The sequence below is a fragment of the Hyaena hyaena genome, unplaced genomic scaffold (genome assembly GCF_003009895.1).
Source record: "Hyaena hyaena isolate Hyena2069 unplaced genomic scaffold, ASM300989v1 scaffold_23, whole genome shotgun sequence".
Classification (NCBI taxonomy): Eukaryota; Metazoa; Chordata; class Mammalia; order Carnivora; family Hyaenidae; genus Hyaena; species Hyaena hyaena.
Genome location: NW_024080655.1, coordinates 1,928,101 through 1,944,054, shown reverse-complemented (window position 1 = coordinate 1,944,054; position 15,954 = coordinate 1,928,101). Strand labels below are relative to the sequence as shown.

The 15,954-nt window shown below is 52.7% G+C and overlaps 1 protein-coding gene across 7 annotated transcripts in view; it reads right to left on the bottom strand.

Annotated features, from left to right (window-relative positions):
* Positions 1-2,663: 2,663 nt before the first annotated feature.
* The window catches only part of AMBRA1 (autophagy and beclin 1 regulator 1), a 181,265-nt gene continuing 167,974 nt past the window's right edge, over positions 2,664-15,954 (bottom strand). For all 7 annotated transcript variants that reach the window (XM_039226730.1, XM_039226731.1, XM_039226733.1 and 4 more), the window contains 3 exons: positions 11,281-11,373; positions 9,773-9,966; positions 2,664-4,241 (listed from right to left, as the gene is read on the bottom strand). In XM_039226730.1, coding sequence (XP_039082661.1) covers positions 3,748-4,241; positions 9,773-9,966; positions 11,281-11,373 — 781 coding nt within the window. In that variant the 3' untranslated portion in view covers positions 2,664-3,747. The remainder of the gene's footprint in view (positions 4,242-9,772; positions 9,967-11,280; positions 11,374-15,954) is intronic.

Genomic DNA, 15,954 nt, shown 5'->3' with positions numbered 1-15,954 from the left:
ACTGGCCGGAGGCTGGGGACTCGGGACCTTGCCTGCACCGAGCGGAAGGGCCCGGGAGCCCGCGGCTGAGGCGCCCGCGGGACCGAGTCGGTGGCTTCGTGGCTTCAGCACCTCGGAGAGCTCCACCCGCCCAGACACCCGCGTTTCTGCCTCCATCCGAGACTGCCCTTCCTGGGGCCAGGCAGGGTCGGACTCGTCTCCCTACGCCTAGGCCCTGAGACCTGTCATCCCCAAACTTTGAGCGCAAACACCCGGTTAACCTTCAGACCGCTGGTTCCTTCTTCAGGAAAAACAACATAGGTCCCGCCCTTCCCTCCCTCCCCCCAGAACAGGGTGGGGGGCTGTGAGGGGGACAGTGGAGGCGGGTAAGGCAGTGGAAGATAGGCGGCAGGCGCTGCCAGAGAAGGGGTGGTAACTGGGGCACGAGCCAGCGCTGCGGGGCTTTTGGTGTGTTCTCCATGCTGAATGAGGAGGTGAAGGTCCGGACCAGTGCTCTCCAGGGCAGCTGGAGTTGGCTGTCTAGGTAAGAGTGAGAAGCCACCGTCCTTTACGTGAATGATCTGGTCTCCCATGAGCCTCATAACCAATGTTGAAAGAAGCTACTGTTCTTGCCCCCACTTCACAGATGAGGAAACAGGCTCAGCTGGCTCCTAGGACAATCAGATGACAGTCCTGCTCTTGTTTCACTTTGCCGCTTCTCTCCTAGGGTCCAGGACAGGGTGGTGCTCCTAGGAAGGTGGAAGTGTTGTGTGTGTGTGGGATGCAGGGGTTGGGGACGCCAGACACTTTAAAAAGTCAAACAAGCCAGGCCAAAGACAGGGAGTCACAGAAACCAGGTCTCCAACCATTGCCTTGAGTTCTGCAGAAACTATCAGGCAAACTTGCTCTCCTACTTTCTAAATGGCTGAAACCCTTACCATTGGGTGGGGTTGACCCCTCCAATCCCAGAACTGACAGGAGGACTGTGAAGAGCTGAATTGGGAACCAAGGGACCTGATTTTGTCTTGGGACCTTGGGCCGAACTGGGTCCGTAGACAACTTGGGTCCATAGAACTTCTCTGAACCTAATTCTTCATCTCTAGATGGGATTGCCAAGCTCTGCCCTGCTCACCCAACACCCCTTGTTACAATGGAAGGGGCTCTGAGGATTTACCACTAGTAGGGGATTCTATCCACCAGGCAAGGGCTTTCTAAGGAAAGGAGATGATGTGGAGACAGAAAGGTTGGACAGGAGCCTCCAAGAGATAGCTGCTGGGTTCGTCCTTGGCCAGACCCGGCAGAGGCCAGGCAGGCAGGACCAAATTTGGATCATCTCCTCCACAAGGCTTCTTCATAACCCGTTTTCCAAAATAACACAGTAGGTTTTCCCTCTGGGTTTAAATCCTGGCTGCACCAGTTATATGTGTGGTCTAGGGGTAACACCAGGACTCATCTCAGAAGGCTTTTGTAACGAAGAAAAAAGTCCTTGGCACGTGGTTTACACTAAACAAATTCATACTCCCGACAGTCAGAACAAGGAATTCTTCCTCGCACTGTGTGTGTGTGTGTAATATGTGGGTGGAATGCGGGGATTGCAGTGGGGTGCTCTTTTTCCACCCTTCAGGGAGTAGCTCATATCCCACCTCTTCAAGGAAGCCTGGTCTTAACCACTCCAGTGCTCTCTGACCTCAAATGACTTGAAATTATAGAGCTGCAAGTAACTTTAAGAGGTTACATAATACAAGCCCTATATCCTACAAGGGAGGAAACTGAAGCAGAGAAAAGGCAAGTGGCTTGCCCAAGGTCACACGGTGAGGTGATGTGTCTTTTAGTCCAGAGTCCACTTTTACAATTTTCAAGAAAATTCCAGTGTTTGTGACTATGTAATTACTCTTCACACTTTCACAGTTTTGTATTACTTGCTCAGCCATTTGATCTTTTGGTTTTGTCCCTGTTGGGATAGAATCTGTAATTCTACATGCCCCAGAGCATCTGGGACAGAGTCAGACACACAAGGGACAGCCAGGAAACAGCTGTTGCTGACAAAAATCCCTGGGGTGGCTCTGTTTTTCCTGTATACTTCTGTAAGAGTGGGGCAAATATTTTTCTCCTACTTTCTAACTGGCTTGAAACTCAAAAGTGGCCAAGGATCATGACTAGAGTAGGCCCTTCAGCTACTGTCCTAAGAACACAAAGTAAAAGGGGACGTGAGCAGTCAGCAAATGGCATCTTTGAGGGATGTGTGGAGATGAGACCAAGCTTCCTACCTGGCCAGCCCAGACACCCATTATGGGTGGTTTCCGGTGACCAGAGGACACCCAGCTTTTCTGCCAGTTACATCTTCATTCCAGACCCACAGTCCTGGGTAGGAAGCAATCAAGATGAATGATGTTCTGTCATTCCTACACACCTACCTGTCACAGTCAAGGCTGCCCCAATCCTTAGCAGACAGACCCGGGGGAAGTAGGAGGTGGTAGCAGTAGACATTGTATGGATAGAGACGTAGTATGAAGCCAGCTTCTGCTGAGGGGACAGATAGGGCTCCCCACATAGGACAGCAGCCCTAGAAACAGAGCCTGGGAGAACCTGGGCCCAGCCTGGTTCAATGAATCCCCCCCTCCCCCCCCCCACAATATCCACCCCCCTCCTCCATCCTCCAAGGAAACAAACAGAGAGGAGCCTGGTGAGGGGCATGTCATCATTTTAATGATGTAGATCTTTGGTGTTTCCCTCATTAGCAGTCAGACTATCCCCTCTCCTCCCACCACAATGTTTCTATGATGAGTTACAAACAGAAAAGAAATCACATTTTCATACTAAAAACAAAATAATCAGAGCCTTGATTTCTCCACTAGAAACTACACGTACAGTTCAAGATTCCACATGCAACACCTTAAATCACAGACCGAGACCTCACATTCTGACCTGGAGTCTCACCCCCTCCCCCAGCCTTGGGCTGGCTTTGGCCTAGGCTCAGCTAATACTGCCACCCACAGGTGCTGCTCTGAGGGCCTGGGGGCCGGGGGAGAGGAGCCTGGTGGACAAGCCCTGGGGGCTGGCCAGCCTACACCCCCCACTCCTGAGTGAGGACCTGCCCACCATCCCTGGACTCTACCGTCTTATCAGGCCAGCAGGCTGCCCCCTCTTCACTCCATGGTTGTCTCCCATCAGTAAGTGCAGGAAGTCCCTGTCCTCAGGAGTCTGGGAGCCTGGCCTGACCCTGACTGTGGTCTCTAGGGGATAAGGTGACCAAGAGAGGCTGAAGCTCTGGAAGGCTCAGAGGTGGAGGTGGTTCCTGGGGGCCAGGCTGTTCTTCCCACTCTCGGGCTCCTGGTGGCTCTGCCCATGCAACGGGCAGACAGGGCAAAGCTGCCCCACTGGCCACTGTCCAGGATGGTTTGGCCCAGATCTGGAAGACGGTTCACCCTTCTAAGGCTCTCTGTCCAGGGGCAAGTCTCTTAAGCCATGTTTCTAGGAGAAAGGGGGGCTCATGGCAGGGACGGCCACTTCCTCCTCCATTCACACGCAGCACAGCAGCATGGCTCCCTGGGCTCCAGATCCTCGGAAGGTTCTAGTCCCCTGAGGCAGGCCTTGCCCATCCGACCCCCTCATGCCCACTGACTTGGCCTTCGTCTCGATCCCCCACCCTCTTAGCTCCTGTTCCCTGATGCAGCCCGCAGCTCTTCCGCGTGTACAGTTCCCAGTCAGCTGTGAGGTCCGGTTTCTGCTCAGCGGTTCGAGGGGAAGCACCAGTGCACACGTGTGTCTCTACCTGTTCCGTGGCTCCCTGCTGGGGCCTGCAGCTTCCCCCCTGCTGCCACCGCCATCGGCAAGGTGGTTGTTATTGGTCAGGTCGCAGTGCAGGGCTGGTCCTTCAGTGCTGGGGAGGGGGAGCGGGGCTGGGACAGGGGAGGAGGAGGGCAGGGTGGGCTGAGGCAGCTCCCGCCCAGGGACACCAGGCTGGTCCCAGCAGGCTGTCCGGGGGCTCACGCCCCGCTCTGCCAGCTGCCCAGGCTCTGGGAGCAGTCCCCGAGAGGCGGAGGGCCGGGGTGAGGAGGCGCGGGCGGCCGCGGGCTCCGCGCCGGTCTGGGAGCCGCGGTGGATGCGGTGGCTGACGATGATGCTGTTGCCGAAGCCGCCCATGGAGGCCATGGTGGTGCTCTGCTCTCGCTGCACCACCGCCGTCATGCCCCCTTCTGCCATCAGCCGCTGGATCCTGCTGAGCGCGTCCTCCCCACCTGCACCGGACTCCGAGCCCTCACCTGGAAGGTACGAAGCACAAGACAGAGGGAACTCGTGGCTGGCCGGGGGCCTCTGAGGCAGGCAGGCCACTGTGAGTAGGAGCCGGGGGATTCTCTGCCAAAAGCAAAACTGAGAAGAGTCCAACTCCCTCCTTCTGAAAATCAGTCAGAGACTTGAAAGCTAGACAAGACTCCCCAAATGATCATCATTTCCATTTCTGTTTTACCAGTGGGGAAACTGAGACTTAGGATGGCATGAGGTGGCCATGGCCACTCAGCCAGTAAAGAGGCAGAGCTGGACCCGAAGACCCTTCCGGCACAAGTGGCAGACTAATTACCACGCGAGTGAAGGTGGCTGAGGGCACAGATGGCTTGCTTTGTCTGCCCTCCGCCTGTCTTGGGTAACCTGGGGGACCCAGCCCAGGGACAGGCCTTGCTGCCTGGTTTGTGGAAAGAGAGGGTGACCTACAGGGTTTGGAGTCTGCTCTGCTTCATTTCAAAGCTGTGCTTTCTTTTCTGTGTTTTGTTTACTTCCTAAAAGCCCACAAGGAAGACTGGGTTCTTAACTATTCCCTAGAAGGTACTCTGTCTCCTCTCTTCTCCCTTTCCCCTCCAGCTTTCCCAAGCTGTTTCCCATTTACTGTTCTCCTCGGGCTGGGCTGGATGCCTGATACCCTCATCTTCCCCTGGAGACAGCCAACTGCCCAGACTTGAGGCTTCAGTCGGCATCTCCAGGGAGGGAAAGAAGGTTCTGTTTCTTCCCAAAGGCTTGGGCATTCCCTCGTGTGGGAGCAGGGGAGGCTGTAGGATCAAATCTGTCCTGCACTCACTAGCTGTGTGACCTTGAGCAAGTCACTTAACATCTACCTCCCTCAGTTTCCAGACTTTCTAAGAGAGATGAAAACAACTAGCTTACACAGGGCTGGGCAGAGGAAATGAGATAATGGCACACAGTGGGCACTCAGTCAGTGGTGGCTTAGTGATTAACCTGGGGTCTCTGAGTGGGCCTGTGTCCTGAGGGCCTTCCCTCCGCCTATGCTCAGCCCTCCGTGGGCTGATCTGAGCCTGTGGGCAATTACGATCAAGGTCCCTGGGCTGCTAGGGCTGGCACTACTGAACTATCAATTTATTCCCTTTGGCTACTTGCTGGCCATTTTGGGATTTTGCAGATTTGGGGGCGCTGATGGTGAGGGTTTTTCTTTTTTGGGTACTTATTGTCAACAGCTATTTTTGTAAGACTTTTTTTGCTCCCTCCCTGTCCAGTCCCTTTTCTCTGCTTTCCTTGTTAGAGCTGCATTTCCAGCCAGTTTCACAGCTTCATGGTGTCTAAAGCCCCGTTAGATCTTTCCCTCCTTGTTAGTGTTTGGCAGCCTCATGCTATGGGTCTTAGTCAGACTGTTCTCGTCCACACTAAGCAATGAGGACTCTGCTTGGGTTTTCACTTAGGTGCAGCTTGCTTTTTTCCCGGTTCACTCTACCCATCCACCCCGCAGCCCTCAAGGTGGCTGCCCTTCTAAGCCTCCCCCTCAGACAGCTCAGCGCCAACTCTCAAGGCAGAAGGATCTGAAAGGTTTTCAGCACTTCTCTCATGGGGAGAAGCCTTCCAACAGGGGGGCAGAGGGTAAGAGGAAAGGTCAACCTAGGACCTCAGTGGCAGCACAGCTACTACCCTATGAGCCAAAAGGGCTGCCTGGCGAGGCCCCCTGGGGACCTCCTTGTGTTCACTGCCACCCCCACTGCTTTCCAAGAACTCTGTGCACTGAGGGCCTCCCCAGCTGGGTCTGGGATGTGCAGTGGGCTGGCCCAAGGCCTGCTGGCACTGGAACTCACTGTGCTGGGCTCAGCGCCTGGTGAACTATCAGCTCTTTTCTTGTAGCTCGCTTCCAGGGGCAGGACAGGGCTGCCTTGGTGCCTAAAGGGAGGTGCCACAGCCAGGCCCTCAAGGAGGCTTGCCTGCCCTTTCCCACTGCACCCATGGCTCTCGTCTTGGCCACCTCTCACCAGGACTGTGGCTGTATTCCCCTGCCTGGTCTTCTTGCTTATCTCTCCCCTTTCCACCCAGCCTCCACAGTGCCATTACCATTCTAATTAATCTCAGATTCACGGAGTTCTGGTTAAGTCCATAATATGTTTAAAACCCAGTGGCTCCAAGAGCTCTCAAAATTGTCAAGGTGCCTTAGCATTACATGTAAGGGCCCTCTGGTCAGGTCTTAGCCACTCCCTGGACTATCCCTTCTTCCCACACCAATGACCGCACCAAACTTAATTAGGCTCTGCTGTGTGCCTTCCTATCCCCTGGCTCACACACACCAGGAACACGCTGTGGAAGTCAAGGTCAATATAATACCACCACACCGCTGTCACCTGGCCTTCGTGGACCCCAGCTGCAAGCGGTGGCTCCCCTGCTGAGCCCTCGCAGTGCCCCGCCCCTCTGTGTGTGAGTTATCTGTGGCCGTGGCATCCCCTTCTGGGCTCCAGGTACATTTTATTCATCTTTGGGTGCAGCGACTAATGCACGGCTTTGCACCTGGTGTCTATTCATCATGTGAATGTGTAGCTGAATAAAAGGGCTCCCAGGCTGCTTACAGGTACTTCAGACTTAAGGTAGTTTTTGAAACCCCCACATGTTGCCCCGCTGCTGTGGGAGAAGTACTAATAAGTACTATGTTTGTACTTCTAAGTACATACTTATATGTACTACTAAGTATGTTTGTTTCCTTTCTAGACTTTTTTTAAAAGTTTATTTATTTATTTTAAGAGACAGAGAGACAGAGAATCCCAGGCAGGCTCCTAGCTGTCAGCACAGAGCCCGATGTGGGGCTTAAACCCATGAACCATGAGACCGTGACCTGAGCTGAAGTTGGACATTCAACAGACTGAGCCACCTAGGTGCCTCTGGACTTGCTTTTTGAAGGGAGAGACGATGGCTTCATCTCTGAATTGGATTCTCACTGCAAAACCTTTGGATTCATGGTGCCTAACACAGTATCAGCCACAAAGTAAGTGCTCAAAAGAGACAGGATGGAAGAAATTACACTGTGCCCATGGATGACTTCCTCATGCTAGTGCACACAGCTGTGAGCTGTGCTTTGCTCTCGGGAACCCCAAGCCAAGGCTAAGAGCCACTGGAGGCAGCTGGCACATTTTTTAAGAAGAAAACACACTGGGGCCGAGAGAAAAGGCTGCCGTGGCTGGGGATCCAAGCTATTAGCTCAAGGAGCAGTGGTGGCCACAGAGGTTAATTCTGCTGTCTCCTTCCCTAGCAAAAGCATTTCTTTTTATCTTTGAAAAATGGGAAATTGAGTTAGTGTTGACAGGACATTTTTTCCTTGGCAAGTTCTAAGGTACTTTCTGGACGTGGATGCCAGGATGGGTTCAGTAAATTCCCATAAATGCCCTGCAAGTGCATTGAATTCTGAGGCTTTCACTGACCAGAAGAGGGGAGCCAGGCTAAGTGGGAAGAGGAGCTGCCCTTCCTGCCCTCAGGGGACTCGCTGGCTTTCTAGCCCCTTGCTTTCCACAGTTGCTTTTCTCTGGCCCCGGGCCCAGGCTACTGCAGTGGGACTGATAACTCTCATCTGCACCAGACAAGGAGGAGGTCAGGGCAAGCCTTCTGCAGATGTCAGAGATGGAAGACTGCAGCGCGGCCACGCTCAGGGCCAGGCAACTGCTTTGCTCGGTCCATTCATTCCACACGCTTCCTGAGCACCTGCTGTATGCCGGGCGGGCACTGTTTCAGGGAAGGGAGCAACCAGTGAGGCCAGGGAACGGTCCCCTCCCTTCCTGAGTGACAGGTTAGGGAAGCGTTAAAGGTGGACAAGCTAAAACGCTGACACCTGCAAATCCCCCCTGGGGAGGGCTCTTCCTAGAAGTCCCAGAAGGAGTGGAATGGATTTTAATCAAATTTTTATAAAGCAAGAAAAGTAGTAGTAGCCTGGGAACCTTTTGGTGCTGACTGATGGGGAAGGGCTAAAGGGGGGGGCAGAAAGTGAATTACTCAGGCAGAGCTTCCTCCCCCACCAATCCATCTGGGCCTCTAGAATGTAGGGGTGTATCCCTCCTGGCCCCACTGCTTAGCTACGCCCAGAGGAAGGGTTAGCTACCTTGACTAAGGGTTTCTTCTACATGTTCCTGCAATGTGGCTGCCATTTTGCCAGTATGGTAAGAGAGGAGGCAGGGGTGGGGGGTGTGCCAAGCTGCCATGCCCACCTGCTGGATGGGGATGGGGTGCCAGGGAGGAGATGTGCACCCAAGGAGACTCTTGCTTCCTGGTCCCTTGCCTTGTTACCAGAGCGGCAGGAGTGGTAGGTGGTCCAGTGGGGTAAGCACCTCAGAACCCAAACGGATGCAGAGAGCTGAGTCCACTCTGCCCGCAATTCAGTGCCAGATGCTACTCCTGCTCCAGAGTGCTTCTGGCCTCTGAACGGTTCACCCTCTACCACCTGCTCTCCTTTGAGGGGGGAAGAGGGGAGACAGGAAGGGAATGAGGTCTGGCCTCTGAAACTGGCCAGAACCCAACAAAGAGTCATAGGCCTTAGCTGGGGAGGTGGCCTGGGCAAGAGACCAAAAAAGGATTCAACTTTTAAAAATTTCAGTTCACTAACTCAAAATTAAATAAAAATTAAAAACCAAAACAAAAAACAAAAGGTTTCAGTTGATGACGGTGAGAGGGACAATGCCCTGTGGGGGGACTACAGTGTGGAAAGCTGTTCCCCGGGGAGACACAGGTGACTTTGTTACACTGCCTCATGCACACCATGGCTTTGCCTTCTGTGGACACTTTTTTGAGCAAATGGCTCAACACAGACCTAAAGCATATGTGTCTGGCTGGAGGCTGCTGCCTTGTGTGGAGCTCCAACCGGCAAGGAAGCTGGGGTGGGGGTAAGGAGAGCAACTGAGTGAGAACAGCCTGCTTAACACAGCTGTTGACAGACTCCAAAGTGGCTCGAGCTCTACCGCTGGGAAGTGCTAATTGGTCCTCAGAAGTGTGAGGCCAGCACAGAGCCAGGGCTGATGCTGGCTGAGCTACACCTGAGGTAGGTGAAGGAAGGGGCTGCTGGTATGCCAGCTGCAGCTACAATGGCAAGGAGCCACGGGCGTATAGCAGCTTGACAAGCTATCCTGTGGGTTGGCCCTGGAAGCCCAAGGTCTGGTGTGCTCGTCCCTGGACAAGAGCTCGCACCACTGAGTCTTTCTTGCAGTCTTTCCCGTCTACACTACGTCCTGTGCACTCTCTCTGGAAGAACCACCTGGGTCCTCCAAGTTGTAGAGAAGGAGGAGGTCAGGGTACTTGGTGGGAGCTGAGCAAAGCTGTAAGAGCAGCTCAGCTTGGTGGAAACAGTGACCCAGATCAGGGAAATGCTGTTCCTGGCTGAGGAGGCTCCTAATGCCACCAGGGGAACGTTCCCCAAGCAGGTGAGAGGGCAGTCATTCTGAGAGGGGAGGGCCCCTTCTCAGCACCACTGTATCTGTGGAGGGAGCACGAGGGGTGGTGAAGACCCCAACTGCCCATCCCCAGTTGTATCTCCCCTCTGGCATTACGTGACTCTTACCTTCACCAGGACCCAAAGCTGCTGTCCCTGGCTCCTGTATCTCCCTCTCCGTCTGTGTTTCTGCATTCTGAAGCTGAAGGGCCAGAGTCTGGGTGCCCTGAGATGTCACTGAGGTGGTGGGGTTCCGGGGCTGCAGCCCAATTGCATTCATCAGACCCATGTCTCTGTCAGTCCTCCACGTGGCTCTGCTGGTTCTAGGGAGGGAAGGGCAGACTGAAGTCAGGCAGGGCTTGGGAGAGCATGCCTCACAGAGTTCCACGTGTACCACGCCAGTCCTCGGGGCATAGTCCCCTGGACCAGGGCCCGTGGGCTAAGAAGAGAAAGAATCCTGCCGCTCCCTCCCAAAAGTAGTTAACTCTTCTGTGTCCTTTCTCCTCCAGATCCTGGCAAGCTCTGGGATAATGAAAGGAAGCTGCAGAACCATCCAATTTGGCAAAGCCAGTTAGTGCAGTCACTCCCTTAAACAATGAGGGTCTTTCTGGGGAGGCAGAGATGGCTCATCTTAAGACTCTTACTCATGTTTAGGAAGCCACCAGCTGAGATCTGTGGGACAAAGGGTGAGCAGTAGAAGAGACCTTTCCTCTCTTAGCTTTTCCTTCCTTCATTCCTTCTAACTAAATGCTGACAAGACTCCAGTTTAAATTCTTGGAATTTCCACTGGATCTCCACTTTGGAGGAAAAGCCCTGGGGTTCTTATGAGGACTTTCTGAGCTCCTCCTTAAGGGCCTTCTGACAACAGACCCTTGAAGGTAGGCGGCCCAGCTGACTTGTGACTAAGGCCCAGGCCCAAAGCTAGCACCCTTCTTTCCTTGGGCATTTGCCAGGCACTGACCCTTGGGATAGCTAGAGCTGGCAGCAGGGGGGCCCAGGACTTCCATGACAGTCACCAGCCACTCATTTCTAGCTGCTTCTGGGGACTATTCTTCTAGCCGTGTCCTGTAATTCTTCTAGGAAGCAGTGATGCCTTTGGGTGTATTACTAGGTCAGCACTTTTTTCTCAGAATGTTTCAGTCTTCATTAATGAATTAAGAGGATCAGTATCAGGCTCCTCTTCTAACTGGCCCCTGGGGAGGGTGTGTCCCTGGGTGCTAGCCCTGGGCAGCTTGGTCCCCGAGGCCCTGGTCACCTGCAGTATTGTCCACAGATTCTCCCTGGGCTACAAGCACTCTTCTTGCAGACAGCATCCCTCCCTAGTGCTCTGTCTTCTCCCCTCACCACAGTGTGCCCAGATACCATGGCCAGGATGGGAGGGGGCACGGGATGTCCTAGCTTGTTCTCAGTCAAGACTCTAAGAACGGAGCATGTTCTTGTCCTTTGCCATAGAATACTTCTCTCAAATGAAACTGCAAAAGCTCAATGTATAAAGCGGATCAAAGAGGAGCTGCTGTGGCTGAGGAGAGGCCTCCAGAGAGCCCCAGAGCAGTCGGAGGGCACCGTTTGAGAGCCCAGTGGAAACAGGGGGAAGGGACAGGCCTCCAACAGCTGTGCCTCCTCCCTCCCAAACTCACCCTGGCCTTTCACTGCTCCTGCTGCTGGAGTGGACAGTGAAGACAGTCTCATTTAGCTGGTCCCAGTAGTACTCAACACCAGAGTTCAAGGCCCTGAAAGGAGTTGGGAAGGGTGGAGGAGAAAAGGTGGAGAGCATTAGACAGAGAATGGCCAGAACTCCTTACACCTCCTGGGCTCTGTGGACTGTGGCCTGGCAGCCCTTCTTCGTCTCTCCTGGGGCTGAGCTGAGACCAGGACTGGAGATTTCCACCAGGATGCTCAGTGCTGGAGCAGTGCAGACAAATCTCCAACAGCCCAAATGCCTGGTGGGTTTTCAGCCTCTTCCTTCCTCTGAACAGTGCCTCACCAGCTCCTCCTCAGGCCTAAGATAAAATAGCTAAAAAATACCCACACTATACGCAGGCAGTGGGCTGAGTGTTCTTCAGGCATAAGGGAGATGCTAAGATGACAAATGAGAGGCTGGGGAGGCCCTGGAGGGACAGGGTGCCACAGACAGCCCTGCCTCAAGTGTGGGCTTAGTGATCTGAAACAGAGAAAGCACAGGCTCCTGTGACTGGGTCTTCCCTTCCTGTGGGGCAGGGAGGAAGGAAAATCAGGGCCTCTTACCATTCTTAATTTGCCTGGAGCCCAGAAGTCAAAGCACAGAAAAGCCCCCACTGGGCCAGAAGAGTCCACATGGCTTTCTATTCTAGACCTAGAGCCTCCTTTGCCAAAGCAGGCTGGACTAGCAGTTGGAAAAGGTGCGCCTAGAGCCCAAGATGGCCCCCAAACTTTGAGTGCCCCCAAACTTCCTACTGGGGTAGAAGAGAGGCCCTCGAGTGGCCACCGGCTGCACTGCTGATAGCAGAGAGGAATTTCTATGTGCCCAATTCTCCAGGTTGCCAACCTTGCCCTGCTTCCTCCTTTCCCTGTAATGGACCATCAGGCAGTTTCTCTCTCTCTCTTTTTTTTTTTTTAATTTTTAAATGTTTATTTATTTTTGAGGCAGAGAAGAGACAGAGCATGAGCTGAGGAGGGTCAGAAAGAGAGGAAGACAAAGAAGCCGAAACAGGCTCCAGGCTCTGAGCTGTCAGCACAGAACCCAATGCGGGGCTCGAACCCACTGACCGTGAGATCATGACCTGAGCCGAAGCTGGACGCTTAACCAATTGAGCCATCCAGGTGCCCCCATCAGGCAGTTTCTCTAGTGTCACATGGCACCGCTGCCAGAAGGGAAGCAGTGGCTTCTGATGTTTCTATGATGAGTTGCTATCCCAGGCGGCAATCCTATTACACAGACTGCTTTGCTTTTAAAGATTCTTTCCAGGAAGAGGTGTTACCTAGCAGTCACTGTGGTTGAGGGTGGGGTGCTGTGCTGAAGGTGTGGATAGGAGATGAGGAAGAGGTGTCTGGGCCCATCAGAACTTTGGTGTCCCTGGGGTGCCCAGCTGGTCCAGTGGGAAGAGCATGAGACTCCTGGATCTCAGGATCGTGAGTTCAAGCTCCACACTGGGCATAGAGCTCACTTGAAAATTAAAAAACAAACAAACAAACAAAAAAGCAACTCTGGTGTCCCTGTGGAGACTGTAAGAGATACTCAAAACAGCCAGCTCTGCTCCTAAATGAGACAGGGCATGCACACTGTGCTTGAAGAGTGCTGCCGCGGACAGAATATACCAGAGCCCTATCCCCCAGCGTGACTGTAGCTGGACATAGGGTTTTTAGGAGGTAATTAAGGTCAAATGAGGTCATGCAGGTAGGACTCTTATCCAAAAGAGCTGTGGCTTTATAACAGAGTGAGAAAATGGGGCTCCTGGCTGGCTCAGTCAGTGGAGCATGTGACTCTTGATCTAGGGGTTGTAAAGTTCGAGACCCACACTGTGTATAGAGATTACGTAAAAATAAAATCTAAAACAAAAAACAAAAAAACCCCCAAAAGAACAAGAGTAAGAAAGAGATCTCGTGCACACTCTCTCTCCCACCACTGTGTGTGGACACAGTGAGAAGACAGCCCTTACAAGAACCCAACCATGCTGGCCCCTGATCTGAGACTTCAGCCTTCAGAACTGTGAGGAAATAAATTTCTGTTGATTAAGCCCTCCAGTCTGTGGTGTTCTGCTTTGGATGGCCAAGCGAAGATCAGCTCCAACGAAAGCTAGCTTTCCAACTGAGAGGCCTAGGCCATCTTCCTTTAATGGCAGACCTTCTTCAATAAACAGCAGAGAAATCAGGGGCGCCTGGGTGGTTCAGTCGGTTCTGTGTCTGACTTTGGCTCAGGTCATCATCTTGTGGTTCATGGGTTCAAGCCCTGCATCAGGCTCTGTGCTGACAGCTCAGAGTCTGGAGCCTGCTTTGGATTCTGTGTCTCCCTCTCTCTCTGCTCCTCCTCTGCTCTCTCAAAAATAAATAAACATTAAAAAAAAAAAAAAAAAGGCAGAGAAATCAAAGCCTATGGGTCAAGAGTATAAGCCAGGAAAAGACTAGATAAGGTAGGACTGTGTGTCAGGAGGCTCTGCTACTGCAGGTGAAAGGAAATAGGCCTAGGCCTGAGCCCCCTGCCTGTCTTTCAAGGGTCATGAAGATTCTGGGGAATGGGCTTCATCTGAGGGCACACCAGCATCTTCAGAGGGGAAGGGCCACAGCCAGACACAGTACCCTTCATTCCCTGCCCTGTACCTCTTGGCTACTCCTGAAGGCCCATGGGGCTGTGGATTTGGTGTGATCTTCAAACCATCCCTTTAAAAAGGAGCAGCTCCTTCCTCTTTGGAATAGTCAGCTATTTTTGTGGGCAATGTCTGAGAACAGCAGGGCACTGCAGGGTACAGGTGACAGGAGAGGACCTTCCATTAGGGAAGAGGCAAATGGCTAGAGCAGTCAACAGCGGAGACCTCCAAAAACAAAGTCCTCACTATTGCTTCTGATGAGCAAATCCTGGCTGCATGAGGCACCATGTGAAGCCAGCTGCCAGGGAGCCTCTGATTTACAAACTTGTCAAGATTTATTGACAGGTGGCAATACCATCTGGGTCCCTGCCAAATCCTTCCTCTGTAATTCTTGCTAGCCAGGGCTGGTTAGTGACAACAAACAGTTCACAGCAAACCTACGCTGAACTATGCACTGTGCGACCAAGAACCTTCCTTCCTGTCTCAGAAGACAGGCCACCTGGAGGCCCACTCTTGGAGCCGAGACTGTTAGCATGATGCTGATGGTCAAAGGGACCCCTTAAACACTTTCTATCTGGCAGCGTGCATCGTCAGCTCAGAACTGCAAATTTGGGATATTCGGTGATGAGGTCAATGGCCAACAGGAGGAGGAAATGGAGACTGGCAGATGTGCTGTCCAGGCAACCCCCCTGCCTTTCTGCCCCCACCAATAGGTCTACTGCTTGCGCTGATTTGTTCTACTTTCCGTGGTCAGAACAGCTCGACTACAACAAACTCATGTTTTTGAAAATTTGGTTAGAATTCCAGGTACTGTATGAAGGATCAGAGTTGAAGGCACACTCTCTAGCACTGGAACTGTGAGCCTTCAATACCCAGTAACACTGATTTCCATCTACAAGCTGAAGAATGGTCCCAACCCAGCTCCTTTCTCTTTGGGTCTTAGGATCAAAAGAGTCACTATTTGTCTTAGGTTCTTCCTGGAAGCCAGGCCAACACACAAAGGGATAAGGAGGCATGGGAAGGCCAATCAGGGTCAATCTTTCCTTCCTTCCTTTTTTTTTTTTCTTTTTTATGTTTGTTTATTTTTGAGAGAGAGACAGAGAGAGGGAGAGAGAGTTAGAGAGAGGGGGGAGAGAGAGAGAGAGACACACACACACAGAGACAGAGGGAGAGTGTGAGCATGACCACACAGGGGAGGGACAGAGAGAGAGAGAGAAAAGAAGCAGCCTCCAGGCTCTGAGCTGTCAGCACAGAGCCTGACATGGGGCTCAAACTCATGAACTGTGAGATCATGACCGAGCTGAAATCAAGAGTCAGTTAAGCACCCAGGGGCCTTAGCGTCAGCCTTTTCAAAATGGACTTCCACTTCATGCCTGGCTTCCTTTAGTAGCAGCTGTAAGCTGTGCTCAAACTCATGACTGAGATCAAGACCTGAGCCAGGATCAAAATTTGGACGCTTCAACAACTGAGCCACTCAGGTGCTTCTAAAGATTTTATTTTTAAGTAATCTCTATACCCAATGTGACACACTCAAAACCACAACCCACATGCTCCACTGACTGAGCTAGCCAGGCGCCCCTAACTTCTGGACATCTAGGGAATATTCCCTTTGAGAGCATCCTTCTTTCATCTATCACTTAAATGGCTGCACAGGCTTGCCCCACATGACTGTCTCTTTGGAGAGAAAGACAGGCATCTATCCCCACTATCTCTGCAACGTGGGAAAGAGTTGGCACGTGACTCTTGTGGGACAGCTGAAAGATGAAGTCTCTGTGGCTCCCCTTTTGATTCAGGGATGTGCCTTTTCCTTCCTTGGTCAATGATGCTTGATGGTAATCACCATTTACAGTGGTAGCTCCCTCTTAAGGCACAGAGCTGGGGCCCTGTCAGGAGTCCCACACTCAGCCAGGGGGCCTGATGCCCCGCGGTCCTGGCCTAGTTTCTTCTGGCAGGAGTCCCTCGATTCTGTCTTCAGAGCTGACTCTGAGAAGCAGTGGTCTTCCCAGCAACACCTCCCCACCATTTGTAGGG